General features: G+C 27.6%; 1 protein-coding gene and 1 non-coding gene across 2 annotated transcripts in view; one reads left to right on the top strand and one right to left on the bottom strand.

Moving 5' to 3' along the window:
- Positions 1-1,921: 1,921 nt before the first annotated feature.
- Positions 1,922-16,701, bottom strand: part of LOC111689174 (elongation of very long chain fatty acids protein 6) — a 16,278-nt gene continuing 1,498 nt past the window's right edge. The window contains exons 2-3 of the mRNA XM_023451669.2: positions 7,179-7,316; positions 1,922-2,682 (exon numbers count right to left, since the gene is read on the bottom strand). Coding sequence (XP_023307437.1) covers positions 2,046-2,682; positions 7,179-7,316 — 775 coding nt within the window. The 3' untranslated portion in view covers positions 1,922-2,045. The remainder of the gene's footprint in view (positions 2,683-7,178; positions 7,317-16,701) is intronic.
- Positions 13,978-14,226, top strand: LOC111689176. Its single transcript, XR_002762875.2, has one exon. It is a non-coding gene; the product is annotated as a U12 minor spliceosomal RNA (small nuclear RNA).

Raw genomic sequence — 16,701 nt, 5'->3', positions numbered from 1 at the left:
GTAGTGAAACGTTTTCTTGTCTCATGAAATGTTGAGCTATATGTTGCCAATAGCTTGCTACTATTAAGTAGAAATGTGTCTCCCTTTTTGTATCAAAAATTGATATATTTCGTTTTATTTTTCAACTTGTTTTTAGAAATTTGTTTAGCAACATGTTGAGCTATATGTTGCCAATAGCTTGTTACTATTAATTTGAAATTTGTCTTCCTTTTTGTATCAAAAATTGACATATTTCATGTTATTTTTCAACTTGTTATTGGAAAATTGTTTAGCAACATGTTGTCTAAAGCTGACAACAGTTCTATTAACTATTTTGCAATTTTTTCAGAATTTTCTTAAGAATACTTAAAAAAAATGTTTAGCAACATGTTGTCTGAAAGATTTTAGAGTTTTTGTTTATGAAATGATAATTTAATTTAAAAATTAATGAATAACTTGAAAAACATGAGTCGATATTAAGAAATTTATTAGCAACATGTTATTAATAGCTGGCAAGAGTTATCTTAACTATTTCATTACTTTTTAACACTTTGTCTAAGGAATATTTTGAAAAAAAATTTTAGCAACAAGTTGCCAGTAACATTTCACTACTAAACAACATATTTTTGTTTATAAAACTATAATTTAATTTAAAAATTAATGAAGAACTTTAAAAAAATATTTAGCAACAGATTTTAGAGGTTTTGTTTTGTGAAATGATAATTTAATTAAAAAATTAACGAAGAACTTGAAACTGTTAACAGTTAACTATTTCATTACTTTTTTAACACTTTGTCTAAGGAATATTTTGAAAAAAATGTTTAGCAACATGTTGTCAATAACATTTTACTACTAACAACATGTTTTTGTTTAAAAAATGACAATTCATAAAAGTTTTTGTTTATAAAATTAAAATTTCCTTTAAAAATTAATTGAGAATTTTGAAAAAATGTTTAGCAACATGTTGTCTGCAAAATTTTGCCGACTAAAAGTTTAATAACACGTTAAATTTAAAAAAAAATGTTTAGCAACATGTTGTCTGCAAGATTTTAGAGGTTTTGTTTTGTGAAATGACAATTTAATTAAAAAAATTAACGAAGAACTTGAAGCTGTTAACAGTTAACTATTTTATTACTTTTTTAACAACATTGTCTAAGATATATTTAAAAAAAATGTTTTGCAACATGTTGTCAATAACATTTTACTACTAACAACATGTTTTTGTTTAAAAAAATGACAATTCATAAAAGTTTTTGTTTATAAAATTAAAATTTCCTTTAAAAATTAATGAAGAATTTTGAAAAAATGTTTAGCAACATGTTGTCTGTAAAATTATGCACACTAAAAGTTACTAAAAGTTAAATTTATAAACCGTTTAAAAGAAATTTTAAATTTTGTTTTAATTATTAATGGAAAAACTTTCCAAGTGACCTTTTATCCATTTCTTAACTCTTTCATAGAGTTTAATATTAAATAAAACTTTTTATTTATAATATTTTTTCTTATTTCTTTTTCTTAATTATTCTTAATATTTTTGTTATTTTTTATACAAAATCAATTTTTAATTTTATCAACTTTCTCTTATACTTTTAATAATACTTCTCTTTCTTTTACTCCCACTTAAACTTTGGCAAAAGAAAATTCCACAAGAAAAAAGTGAGAGTCTTAAGAAATAGTCTGTTTATGTATAAAAATTTAAAGAATTTTTTATATTTGTAAATTAAATATTATTTTTTTTAAAAAAAAGTTTATAAGTATATATATTTTTTAAGTAAAATATTTTCAATTCCAACCCCCCAATAAGTATTTTTTTGGATTTTTTTTAAAGAACAACAAAATATATGTATATTATTTGTAATAATTTATAATAAAGTTATTATAAAGTTTGGTTTTATTATTATTTTTTTTTAATTTTTTTATAGACCAGAAATAAATATATATAGTGGTTTTGTGTATGTGTGTGTGTTTGTATTTAAATTAATTTAATTAGAGTTTAAAGATACCTTAAAACATGTTTATTTTTTATTAAATTTTAATTCCCCTGATTAAAGTGTCTTTATATACATTTACTGCACTTTCGTTTTAAGCAAATGTCCAGCAACATTTGCATTATCATTCGTTGTTGCGGAGGAGGAGACGTTTGTTGTCGTTTTAGGTGATGTCGATAGTTTGGCAGAATTTTGTGCAGCCAATGAAGCAGCCATACGTCTGCTCTTCTTGCCCTCCGGTGACAAGTAGGTCTTATAGAAGAAACGGGCAAATAAAACAAAATAACTGAAATACATGGCAATGGATAAGTTAATGTTTGTCTGTGAGATATTACACGACTGGGGTCCGTGTGTCTTAAGAAAACCATTGGCCCAAACATTTATGGCACAGCCAATAATCATTTGAGTCAATTGCAATGATGTTATAATCATGGCAATAAAACGTGGTGGATTAAAACGGGCCGCCTTAAGGGCATAATACGAATACATTACAGAATGTACACAGTAATTCATGACAATGAACCAGCGGGCCGATGAGGTATATTCGGTGTATGAGAACCATGAATAGATGAGTACGGTGATGTGATGATACCAGTGCAGGAAAATTAAGGGTTGTTTGCGTAACACTATAAAGATGGTATCGCCAAGTTCGGGCAATTTCGATAAGACAAATAACCATGTCCAGAAACCACAGACACGATCTTGTTCAATATAGCTGTAAGTGTAAAGAGAGAAAGAGAGAGTATTAGAGTTATATGCATATTAATTAAATAGTTATTTCTAAAAGTATTAAATAGTATATTTAAGTTTATTAAGGAAAATTCCGCTGTCTCATTAACTTGGTAATAACGGTTATAAATTTACAAAATCTTGTCTGAAGTTCAAGTTCAATATTCTTTTTTTTTCTAAATAAGATAAACAAAAACAAACAGCTATAAAAACGTAAGTATAAAATATGCTTAAAACATTCTCAGATTTCGCATAAAGTTTGCGACATTAATGAAAATAATTAAAGGTGCAAGCAATGATAATAATAAGCTTTTATAATTTGTCTCGAAAATTATAAATCTAAAACTTTTTGAAAATTTTAAGAAAAATTCCTCAAAAGAAACTAAAATAATATTGTGATGAAATTGTATTATAGAAACGTATAGATTTGAAATAGACATAAACTTTTTAGATTTTTAAATTTTTTCCAAAAATTCTTCATTTTATTCAAGTAATATTTGCAAACAAACGGCTGTTGATTGTTTATGTTTTTTAGTCTGAAAAGTTGGCAATACTAAAAAAGTTAATCGATCTTAAATCCATAACTAAAAAAAAACAAAGTCATTGGTTAAAGTCCGCCTAAATCTGTTACGAGTTTAATGAAACAGCAAGTTAAGCCTAGAATTTAAACCGCTCCATCTCTTCCTGTATGGTTAGATCAATCCAATGTTCCATTCCGTTGGCGGTCGTAGAGCGCCGACGCCAACTAACTCCATCTCATTTGTGTATGGTTTGATTAATCAAATGTTCCTTTGGCGGTCGTGGAGCGCCAACGCCAACTAACTGATTACCTAACTAAGTAACTAACTAACAAACTATCTATTTATTTATCTACCTATCTATCTATCTATCTATCTATCTATCTATCTATCTATCTATCTATCTATCTATCTATCTATCTATCTATCTATCTATCTATCTATCTATCTATCTATCTATCTATCTATCTATCTATCTATCTATCTATCTATCTATCTATCTATCTATCTATCTATCTATCTATCTATCTATCTATCTATCTATCTATCTATCTATCTATCTATCTATCTATCTATCTATCTATCTAACGGTGCGCCTAAAACATAACGAATCAGTTTTTCTTATTTGGCCGCAAAAACAATGTCCTCTAATTGAGGGACCCCGACATTGTCAACAGTAACAATACGGAAAAGTTCTGGATAGTATTCTCTTAAGTATTCTCCAGATCATCTGTAATGTACTGTATAATTCCGCAGACGAGACGTCAGTTTTCTCCCTACCTATTTCTAGTTCGACATCCTGGTCGGTCTAGTCCTTCTTCTAAGCTTTTCTTCTTTAACGGCTAACAAGATTAACAAGTATTTAGTTTCACTCAGCCTGGGCTGACTCACTATTAAAGTTGTTCTACACGGTTGTCAGATCTTACAACGTTGGCATATTTAACAATCGTATGAACATTTTCATTAAGAAACAATGTTAGAAAAAGCCTTTCTACTTCTGAGGGGTCTGATTTACTAAAAGAGTCAATTAAAACCTCCAGAAGACCTTCCTGTCCTCTCTTGCATTCTTTTTTGTTTCGTATTTTAAAAAATCTGCCCGTTCAGAAACAATTGAAAAACATTTTGCAAATCTTTTTTTCAATACTTATAATTATATCCCCGACTATTGCAAAAATAAACCCCCAAAACAAAAGCAACAACAAATTCTTTACAATTTTTTTTTAGTTTCGTCAGCAGATCTAAAACTGGTTTGTTTTTTATCTAGAAGTTAAAACAGATTTGAAACAAAAACACAAATAAACTAAAATTCTAAAGTTTAAACAACAAGAAAATAAAACCTTCCATTCGTCACTTTAAGCAAAAGCTCTCTTACAACAAGCTGTTGTTAAATGTAAAAGTAAAAGGATTTTGTTTAACTAAATTTTAGTGGAATTTTTTTTTAATAAAATGAAAATTACAAAAAAAATACCAACTGATCAAGGTCAAGGAGACTGAATGCGTCAATTGATGAGGCTGGTTATTCTGTTTAAATTGTTATTATTCTTTTCTTTATAAAATTTTTGTTTTAATATTTTTAATAAATTTAAATATTTTGGAAAAATCCCAAAGTGGGATTATTAATAGAGTAAAAAAACATGAAGGACAACTGATTGTTGTAAAGCAAGATCAACTTATTATTATCAAGTTTCTAGAATGTTTATGACATGTGGAATATTTTTGACACAAAGTTCTGTAATTGGCTATGAATACGGCCATCAGATTGAGTTTAACTGGAAAGTGGATATAATGTTTCATAGGCTATGCTAAGATCATAGATCCTTTACCATGTCATCAGTACGATGTTGATTCTCAAGAATCTCTCCTTCCGACAAACAATTGTTTCCCTGTGTATGGAGAACGATCCAAGACGACGAAAGGAGTTGGTATTGTCATATTCATTAAGGAATTTGGTATAAAAATCTCTTTCCGACTCAATGATGAATGCAGTATCCTTCAAGCTGAAATATCAGCGATTAATAGACCTTCAAATCGGCTAAGGTACTATCGGATATCTAACAGGGATATCAGAATTTATACCGATAGTCAAGCTGCTATTAAATCCCTAATTGGTGGGTTTTCCACATCTAGAATTGTCCAATGGCCAGCCAACATCGCCCTAATTTGTGTCAGGGGACACGGGAATTCGTATGGCAAAAATATTTCTGATACTTTGACAAAAGCGTTAATAATGCTTAGCGGATTGGAAATAGATCTGTTTTGCGATGTTCTACTTCTTATAATCAAGAGACAGATCACTAAAAACAGCATCGCTATCTCTTGCGACTGATGATTACTATACTAGACGCATTGACCTCCCGTTCAATGATTTCTGTAGGAGTTGACAAAATAAGGATGAAGAAGATTTTTCTATGTGATTGTCCCGCCTTGTCAGAGATCCGAATTTGGACGTTTGTATCAGCTTATTATGTCGATCAATTCGCATTGTCAAATATTCAATAGGAACGTCTTTTGGCGTTCATAAATTTGTCTCCTCAGCGGCTTTCTGGCCAGAGATACAAGCCGAGACGGCTCAAATCTGCGGCTGCTGGAAGCCGGTAATATTTAGCAAGCCGAGCCGCCGCCGACTTCTTACGGCTCAAAAGCTAAGCCGGCTATTTGAGTCGCACAAATATTTTAGAAAAAATTCTAAGACAGGGTTCACACCAGTTTCCGAAAAAAGTTTCTTAGTGTGAACCAGGTCTAACCAATTTGAACGGAGTGGCCACTTATTTAAATTCTTATAGTGAAAAGTACCATAATAATAACTATTTTCTGAAAAAACTTATAAAAAGACAGGTTTATATATAACTGACTATTATATAGAGAATTTTCTATATAATAAACGCTTATATGTCAATTTCTAAAGAAAAAGTTAAATTAAGCTGATATTTTCTATAATAAGCCGCGGACCAATAATGATTGCGCCGCCGCCTCTGATCATTTTGCATCGGATTGTATCTTTGTTCCTGGCATCTCCTCTCTTCCATTTATATTTTCTTTTATTTTCAAATTTTCTTTATCTTTCAAAGGGATCAACCTTAGACCCAAGTAAAGCTGAAATTGGCTGCCTGTGATAACCTAACTTGGCATTTTTTATAATTTGACGTTAAACAACGTCAAGCAATTTATACAACATTTACTTTGAAACTAGTTATATAAAGATAGATAAAGAAATCTCTTTATAAAAATTTTGCCTGGTTCCCTAAAGAATTTTATTATTTGAACCATTTAAAGCTGGAGGTAAACACTACGCGTCTTCGAGGCAAAGGATTTCGTGCTTTTCATGCATTATTTGCATCCTACGCATCAAGTTACATGCTACGGTTCTTAAGCGTCAATTTTTTGCTTTATTTACAAAGAACTTCGAATTTTGTCTTTATATTTCCACAATTTAACTCGTTTATGTTTACACACTTATTATAAAACAATAACAAAGTCAGATGGAAACAGCTGTTTCATTATTTTGTATCTAATGCGACCTGCTTGTTTTTTGAATAATTTCAAAAAATGAAGAGATCAAAACGACTGTCAGAAAGATCTGGTTCACACTAGGAAACTTTTTTGGGAAACTTTTGATTTTTGTGTATGAGAGAAAGATATGTCAACCATCTTTTTTCTCTCACACACAAAATCAAAAATTTCTCAACAAAAGTTTCCTAGTGTGAATCAGGTCTTAGATGATACCATCCTTATTCTTCTACACAAAATTTTGACAGATCATATTACTTGTGTGATCGTGTAAAGTCGGATTTACACAAGTAGAAAGTAGACCTACTTTGCGTGTCAAGACATCCTAAGCTTTGGTGCTTGTAACTTGTAACACACAATAACATTGAAATTACTTTTTTGACAGCAGCGTAGAGTGCGAAGAAGCATAAAACGCATAATGTTGACCTCCATTTTAACAGTGATAGATAAAACTTACCTAGGAACACAAACGGAATGGAAAAGTCCATAATGACGTAAAACATGTAAAAGTTCAGGAGCTGTACGGAATGCACCCATAATACTAAACATGGCCAGCATGGTATTCCATATAATTAAAGGTCCACGTAACTGAAATCTGTAAGAAATCGAGAAAAAGAAAATAAATTAAAAATAAATACTTTTTTTTTGCAACCAAAAATAAATATTATTTATTTAAAAAAAACTCAATAAATTCTAGCAAATTTAAATATTTGTTAAGATTTTAAAATTTCCATTTTGTTTTAATAATAAAAGTGTAAATTTTTTAATGGAATATAAAAAAAAAACACTTTCAAAACTTATTATTGATTTCATGTAATTTGTGTTTACTTGTGAATTGTCAATAATGACAGGAGTAGTATTTTCTAGACAAATTCTAAGCAAATATTTAATTAGATTTTAAAGTAAAAATTTTTGTTTTTTTAAAGCTATTTGTTATTATGTAGTTAATGATTGTTAGGAAGTTAATGTTATTAATGTTATTATAAACAACATTTATTTGGAATTTCCTTATGTTAATTGTAAGTTTTATAACAAATTTAATTTGTTTTAAACAAATTAAGTTAAAATCAAAACAATAAAAACAATTGTAATAAAATTAAACAGTTTTATATACAAATAATTATATTTTTGCATATACGTTTCAATTTCTTGCACCTCCCTAATATTTATAATTAAAACATAATAAACACTTAAACAAAAAACCAACATTAATAAATATGTATTAATACATAAGTATGTAAATAAATCTTCGTAAGAAATTCCCCCAAACGTGTTTGAAATAATTATAAGCAATTTATTTTTCAAAAATTCTTTGTGAAAAATTCTATATAAAGTTTTTGTTTGGAAACTTTTTAAGAACCGCAAAAATTCGAAATAATTATGCATAAATAAATGCGAGCAAAATGTAAAATAAAAACGAACATAAAAAGTAAATAAAACACGAGACTTTCATGGAAAAGTATTAATTAAGTGTGGCAAAAAATAAAAAAAAAACAAACTACAAATAATTAAAATGACTCAGTGTAATCGTAAAAAATGGTGATAAAAATATTGATATACACCTAATTTACAGACTTATTTACCCATAAATTTATTTTATTTGCTGGTCATGTGGTGAATACGTTTATTTAGAGGAAAAGAAATATGTTTTGAGATATTAGAGGTTAAAAAACCCTTTAAAGGAGTTGATAATATTTATTTCTCAAAGTCACTTTAAGATAATTTTCAATTTCTCCCCTAGATTATTTCATTGCAGAAGACACTTTTATATACAAAATTGTAATGTACTAAATTTCTCTATTTATATCTATTTATCTATCTATCTATCTATTTATCTATCTATCTATCTATCTATCTATCTATCTATCTATCTATCTATCTATCTATCTATCTATCTATCTATCTATCTATCTATCTATCTATCTATCTATCTATCTATCTATCTATCTATCTATCTATCTATCTATCTATCTATCTATCTATCTATCTATCTATCTATCTATCTATCTATCTATCTATCTATCTATCTATCTGTCTGTCTGTCTGTCTGTCTGTCTATCTGTCTATCTATCTGTCTATCTATCTGTCTGTCTATCTATCTATCTGTCTGTCTATATATATATCTATCTATCTATCTATCTATCTATCTATCTATCTATCTATCTATCTATCTATCTATCTATCTATCTATCTATCTATCTATCTATCTATCTATCTATCTATCTATCTATCTATCTATATATCCCTTTCGGTATATACATCGCAAAAGCGACAATTAGCGGCTGCGTTTTCGGAAGAAGACATACGTTATTCCCATTAATACAATTTTGTTCAATGTTTCAAACTTTATCTTAAACCAATACTACCTCCCCTCAAATTAAAAACTAACTTCTTATCAATACTTATTTACTTGCTAATTATAATTAGTCATTTTTTTTAACAAATTGTTTGCGGCTAGTTATTGCTGCCGCGTTAAGTTTATAGTTATTTTTGATAAAGTTATAAAATAATAAAAATTTATTTCAAATTATTTGATTCTTTTTTTACGATTGTAGTAAATAAATTGGTGTGTACTTTGTTGCCACTAATTTCTATTAATTTGATTTTTAACAGATTATCAACAAATTTTTCAAGAACCTTAATAATACTTAGTGATTCATTTTAACAGCTGGTCAAATATATGTATTTATTAATATTAATTGAAACTTTGACAAAAGTATTTAAGATTTTTTCCTTAAATTATTTTGTTTTTGTATTTTATGTAGGAAAATTTTAACAAATTTGAATGAAATAATTATAATATCAAATTTTCCTTAGTCTGTGTAGTTAATTAGTCTTGTAGTCATGAATCAATTGAAATATTATTAAAGCATTTTAATGTTATTTATGTACAAGATTCTCTTCATTATCAATACAATTTGTAAATGTTAACCAAACAAATTGGATTTTACATATTTTAATTTTATACAATTACTGTCTTATTCATAAACGTTTATCAAAGGTTTATAGAACAAATTTTGTATGAAAAATTGATTTATAAACCTTTGATAAAAGTTTATGAATAAGACCCTTATTCTTTAACAATTTTTTTTTTCAAATTATTTGATTTAAAACAATTTTATGCAATGACCTATTCTATAGTCATTGCGTTTTAGTTTGCAAGGGCTTGTAAAATTTGCAAAGCATATACATGTCATTGACTGGCAATAAACATTGAATTTTAGAACTCTTGCCCGATCTGTTGGATTATTAACAAAAAATAATTTTAATTTGTTTAGAATTTTCCATATTCTTTGAAATCTCGGAAAGTTTTAAGGAAATTGTATAAGTAATTGCTTAAAGCTTATAAAAATGAATAATTAATTTTAATTGAAATTAAATATTGTAAACACTAATAGAGGTGTCATAAAGATATATTATGTATTATTTTATACAACTTCCCAGACGTAACAAATTTTGATCTCTGATCTTTATAAAATATCGTTTTTTTTTGTTACATTCATTACAATACAGTTTATTAACTTTAATGAAATTTTTACGTCACTTTTAGATATGAAAATATTTTTCTTTATATATTGTTACCTGTTATAATCAATTGTTTGTTTATTAATTAAATTTCTTATTAGAATTATTTGTTTACAAATAATTTTAAAATTCTCATCGTTAAGCTTTAGGTATGTATACTAGCATGACAGATTTATAGCATGTCGTCAGGTTAACATTTATATTACACTTTTGTTAAGATATTTTCAATAATGCATAAAATATTTCGTAATTTTGTTAAATTTATTTGAAGTATAGAAATGAAGTGAAGAAGAAAAAGGGCACAATTACTAAAGTAGTATTAGGTTGATGGATTTTGGTTCATTTAATATTTCAACGTTAAGCAATTTATACTCAAAAGTCTACACGTGACAGAATATATCATTTCTAAAGGATTGAGCTATTTTGAAAAGTCTACACGTGACAGAATATACCGATTTGTCAGCTCAGCAAGTCACACTTAAAAGTCTATATGTGACAGAGCATACGATTTCTAAATGATTGGGCTATTTTGAAAAGTCTACACGTGACAGAATATATAATTTCTAAAGGATTGACCTATTTTGAATGCAAAAATGTATTCATTTGCGAAATTTAACGATTTGTCAGCACATCAAGTTATACTCTAAAGAGCATACGATTTCTAAAGTATTGAGCTATTTTGAAAAGTCTACACGTGACATAATATATCATTTCTAAAAGATTGACCTATTTTGAATACGAATCTGTAATTTTTTGCGAAATTTAAAGATTTGTCAGCTCAGCAAGTTATACTCTAAAGTCTACATGTGACATAGCATACGATTTCTAAAGGATTGAAATATTTTATAAAGTCTACACGTAACAGAATACACCATATCTAAAGTATTGACCTATTTTCAATCCGAAAATTTACTTATTTGCGAAATTTAGTGATTTGCCAGCTTAGCAACTTGTACTTAAAAGTATATATGTGACAGAGCATATGATTTCTAAATTATTGAGCTATTTTGAAAAGTCTACACGTGACATACCAATTGTAAAAGATTGACATATTTTGAATACAAATCTGTGAAATTTAGCGATGTGTCAGCTAAGCGAGTTATATTCTAAAGTCTACAGGTAACAGAGCATACGATTTCTAAGGGATTTAGCTGATTTTGAAAAGTCTACACGTGACAGAATATAAAATTTCTAAAGGATTGCTATATTTTGAATCTGTACTCAATTGCGAAATTTAGGGATTTGTAAGTTCAGCAAGTCATACTCAAGAGTCTACATGTTACAGAGCATACTTTTTCTAAAGGGTTGAATTATTTTAAAAAGTCAACACGTGACAGAATATACCATTTGTAAAGGATTGAATTATTTGAATATGAATCTGTACTCATTTGTGAAATTTAGCGATGTGTCAGTTCAGCAAATTATACTCTAATGTCTACACGTGACAGAGTATACGATTTCTAAAGAATTGAATCCGAATCTGTCCTTGTATGTGAAATTAAGCGAGTTGTCGTTAGCCGTTTCTTTTGTACCATTTTTATACCCTTCACCTTCGTGAGAAGGGTATATATATATGAGTTTGTCATTCCATTTGTAATTTCTTTAATATAATTTTCCGACCCTATAAAGTATATATCTTCTGGATCCTTATAGATAGCGGAGTTGATTAAGCCATGTCCGTCTGTCTGTCTGTTGAAATCAGTTTTTAGAGGACCCCAGATATCGGTGAGATCCGAATCTTAAATAATTCTGTTAGACATGCTTTCGAGAAGTTCGATATTTAAAATCAGCAAAATCGGTATATAAATAACGGAGATATGAGTAAAAACCCGAGACAACCTCTGAATATTTCATCAAAAAAGCCACATTTTTTCATGCTTTGTTAAAAAAGCCACAACAACAACGAGAATTGGATAAAGATGTACATGTGCGTGTGGAGATGTATTTGGTTTTATTCAGCTGTGTATTTTTTTGTATGTTTGGATGATGTTCTGTTAACAAGAACAAGGAGATAAAGCAGTAATATGTTGGTAATACAGCTCATATTTGTTTGAGGGTGGTAATACAGTTTGAGGGTGGTATTACAGTACAACGGTTAATATTTCTTTCTGCTACAATTTATATTTGTTTGTGTGTATGTTATGTGTGACATGTGTGCAGAGATACAAAATAAATAAAAACTGTTTTTTTAAAACATACTTGGTGAAGGGTATATAAGATTCGGCACAGCCAAATATAGAAATATTACTTGTTTTAAACATTTTTAAAAAAGTAACATAATCAAATGTGAGAAAAGTAAACAAAAGTAAATTGAGATTATTAGTTTAAAACATTGTAAATTTATGCAAATATAAATGTCGTCCGAAGAGTAAGTGAGCTTAATTAAAGTAATTAAAGTTTTATTAAAACATGTTAGATAATATAGTAAGTAATAGACATACACACAGAAAAATACGTCAGCAAACTAAATTAAATTGTTTATTATATTAAAAAAAATTTAAAGTAGACGACGGCAGTAGATAGAAGAGACAAAGAAAAAACGAAATTCCTTTTAATTAATTTACTAAAAATAACAAAAAAATGGATGGCAGAGATACAAATCGAAAAAAAAATATCATAAAAACTGTTAAAGCATACAAACTAGTTAGCGTGTTAAAAGGATATTAAAATGTTGAGTTTTTTATTGCTTAAACAAACCATAAAAAAATAACAAACCCCTAGCTATCCCTTTTACCATATGTGATTTGTTCCCCTTTGACCTTATGGCAGCATGATATTTGCGCCTTTTTGTTTTGTAAATTGGCATCACTCCCTTTTCTGCACATGTTTTTTTGTTTATTTTGTTTAGATCAATAAAGCTTTTTTGAAAAGCTTTTTTTTTTTTTTGTTTACGTTTTCATTTTCAAAACATTTACACTAAAAGCTGCTGGTATCATCATCTGGTCCAGGGTTGGATATTTAAGATTTTGAAAGCGATTTCTTTTATTTCTTTATAGTTCTATAAATTGACTTTTGAATAATTAAACAATCGACTTTTTGCCTAAAAATGAGGGGAAGAAAATGAAATTTATGCTTGAAAAAAAATCGAGTAATCGATTTTGTAGATAAAGTTCGAAAAAATACGGAAAAATCAAAGTTTATATTGAAATATTGATTTTTAGTTACGAACGAAATCGATTTTCAAATAGACTTTCTTTTTGAGAAAAGTTGAAGTCGACTGTTTTGTCCCAAAAAGATTGAAAAGTCGACCATCTTGTAAGATGAATATGTAATTGATTTTGTAGATATATGTCAAAATAAGTCGGAAAAAGTAATAAAGTCGTTAAGTCAACAAAAATATAAATTCACAAGCTGAAAAGACAACTTGTCGCGAATTGTAAATAGTCGTTCAATTGTGTCAACTATAAAACTCTACATATATCGAAGAAAAAAGTGAAAATAAAGTCAAAATAATTCGTAAAAAAATCAGTTCCAAGTAATCTATTAAGTAACTAGTCAATAACTGATAGCTTTTGTTTTATTTTTATAGAAAAAGTTAATTTTTATATAAAAAAGAAATCCCAACAATTTGTCATACTACAACAATTCCCATCCCTGTGTTTTGTTTTTTTTTTTTTTTCTTTTAAGTTCTCCTAACAAATAAAAAAATACGCCTTATATTCACCTTATAATTCTTAAACAGTTTACTTTTTATTCCCTACAAGTAATTCAGTTTGTTGTTGCTACAATTCGTGCCTAAATTAAATAAGTAAGGAAAACCATATAAAGTCTTGCTGATCGCTTGACGGGTTTGCTTCTAGGCAATATGGGATGAAGGGTCACAACCAATATAAGCCTTTTTCCCTTATGGAGAATTGCTTTGAGGTGTTTCCTGGAGTCTCATAAGAAGCGTAAATTTTTGTATGGGTACAGGTCGTCCCTTTGAATTCATGAGTCCACTACTTTTCGGGCTGTAGAGTTTGGGTGAAGCGATCTGCCCAGGTAAAAGAATTCATTAAAAAACACATTATCACTAAATATAAAAAGGATAAATAAGTCCTATCTTCCCTAATTTATATTTGATATTAATATTTTAAAAGTTCTTTTAAACACTAAACGTTTATTAAATTATGTTTTCAGGATTTTCCATTTAATTATTTAATATAAATTTCAAAATATTATAAAACTTAATTATCTGAAATAATTACTAGAGTGAGATATTAAATAACAGCATGTATCATGTTTCAAGTTTTTAATAATCATTGTTATCATCAATGAGTTTAATCTTTGAAGGAGAAATGCAGTGTTGATGAAAATAATAGGGAACATAATTTATTTCTCATCGTATGTTTTACTCGTAATAATAGATAGATAGATAGATAGATAGATAGATAGATAGATAGATAGATAGATAGATAGATAGATAGATAGATAGGTAGATAGGTAGAGAGATAGAGAGATAGAGAGATAGAGAGATAGATAGATAGATAGATAGATAGATAGATAGATAGATAGATAGATAGATAGATAGATAGATAGATAGATAGATAGATAGATATATTGATAGATAGATAGATAGATAGATAGATAGATAGATAGATAGATAGATAGATAGATAGATAGATAGATAGATAGACATATAGATAGATAGATATTTATAATGTGTAAGACTCTATAAGGGTAGCCCATGATGGCTTAGAACTGACCATATATATATACATTTACAACTCAAGCTTATTATTTACTATAAAAAACTCCATTAATTAAGCTTTGCAAAGATTACGGATAGACCTATAATTGAAGCTTATAATGAACTGCAAAACTTTCCACTATTATCATGTACTATATAAAGATCTACAATTGAAGCTTATAATCAACTAAAGGCTGATCTATAAATAATGCTAATCATGGACTAAATAAAGCTTCATAAAGTAAGTTTAACACGGGCTTAATAATTACCTACAATTAAAGCTTACCCATTAATATCAAAATATCTTCCATAGAAGCTTACAATTTACTATACAATTCTTCATGATTAAAGCTTATCCATAATCGAAGTTTACCATATCATAAAAAAGCCGCAATCAAAGCTCTTAATAAACTATATAAAACATTTCAATTACATTCCTTTAAACATCTGTTAATAAAATACCAACGAGGCATTAAACCCTAAAATTAGTCATAAAATAAACCATTTAAAAATAAATTTAACTTAATTAAAACTACAAAAACCACAATAATTATAAAGTTTTTTTGTTTTTGGAGTGCAACCTACAATTTTAAAATGGCATTTTTAAACGTAACATAATAATTTTATTTATGGTATTGAAATTAAAATACAAAAAAAAAAAAAAAACAGTGACATTAATATATCTTATTATTAACTGGCAAAAAAATAACAAAGAAAAATTGCGCGCAAAATTTTAAAGCAAAAAGTTTGGTTTGAAATTTATATTTCTGCAATAATTTGTTATTTTTGTATATTACATCAGTGCTAATAATAACAAATATAAATTTTATATTTTTTTATATTTTCTTTCTTTTGCTCTTTAGTTTTGTTATAAAGTTTTTGCACATTTTTTTATTTTTTTTAATATATCAATATAAAGAAGAAGTAGACAACATAGCCGCAAACTTAAAAAAATGCCCTAATCATGTTTATGTAAAAAATATTACTAACAAAAAAAATCATAATAAATAAATACATAAAACAAATATTCAAAATATATACAAAATAAGTGAAATCTTTTCTTCTTTTGAAAAAAAATATTGAAAGTGAAAAAAATAAACATTATAATTAAATTATTTTGCTGACATAATCTTGTCAATAAGTCAAGTGCAGATTTGCAGACAAGTCAGTAAGCTATGATGACAGTTAGATAAACATCTTACAAATTATTTTTTACAGTTTTCTTTTTAAGATAGACACGTACATAATTACCTCTAAATATTTTTAAAAGAATTAACAACACTCTTTATTGTTTACTGTACTTTTGTAAACATAACAATTTATACGAAGTTACGTGTGCAAACACAGTAACCATTAGTGTGGCGAATTTAGAGTTTTATTAGCTAAACTTTATGTGAATGACTTTTAATGAAAACCATAAAGATCTAGGTTGATAGATAGATTGATAGATAGATCGATATATAGATAGATAGATAAATAGATAAATAGATAGATAGATAGATAGATAGATAGATAGATAGATAGATAGATAGATAGTTAGATAGATAGATAGATAGATAGATAGATAGATAGATAGATAGATAGATAGATAGATAGATATATAGATAGTTAGTTAGTTAGATAGATAGATAGAAAGATAGATAGATAGATAGATAGATAGATAGATAGATAGATAGATAGATAGATATATAGATAGATAGATATATAGATAGATAGATAGATAGATAGATAGATATATAGATAGATAGATAGATAGATAGATAGATAGATAGATAGATAGATAGAT

This window comes from Lucilia cuprina, chromosome 5, assembly GCF_022045245.1.
Source record: "Lucilia cuprina isolate Lc7/37 chromosome 5, ASM2204524v1, whole genome shotgun sequence".
NCBI lineage: Eukaryota > Metazoa > Arthropoda > Insecta > Diptera > Calliphoridae > Lucilia > Lucilia cuprina.
Note: the sequence above shows the minus strand (reverse complement) of the source record. Positions and strands in the feature narration are given on the sequence as shown.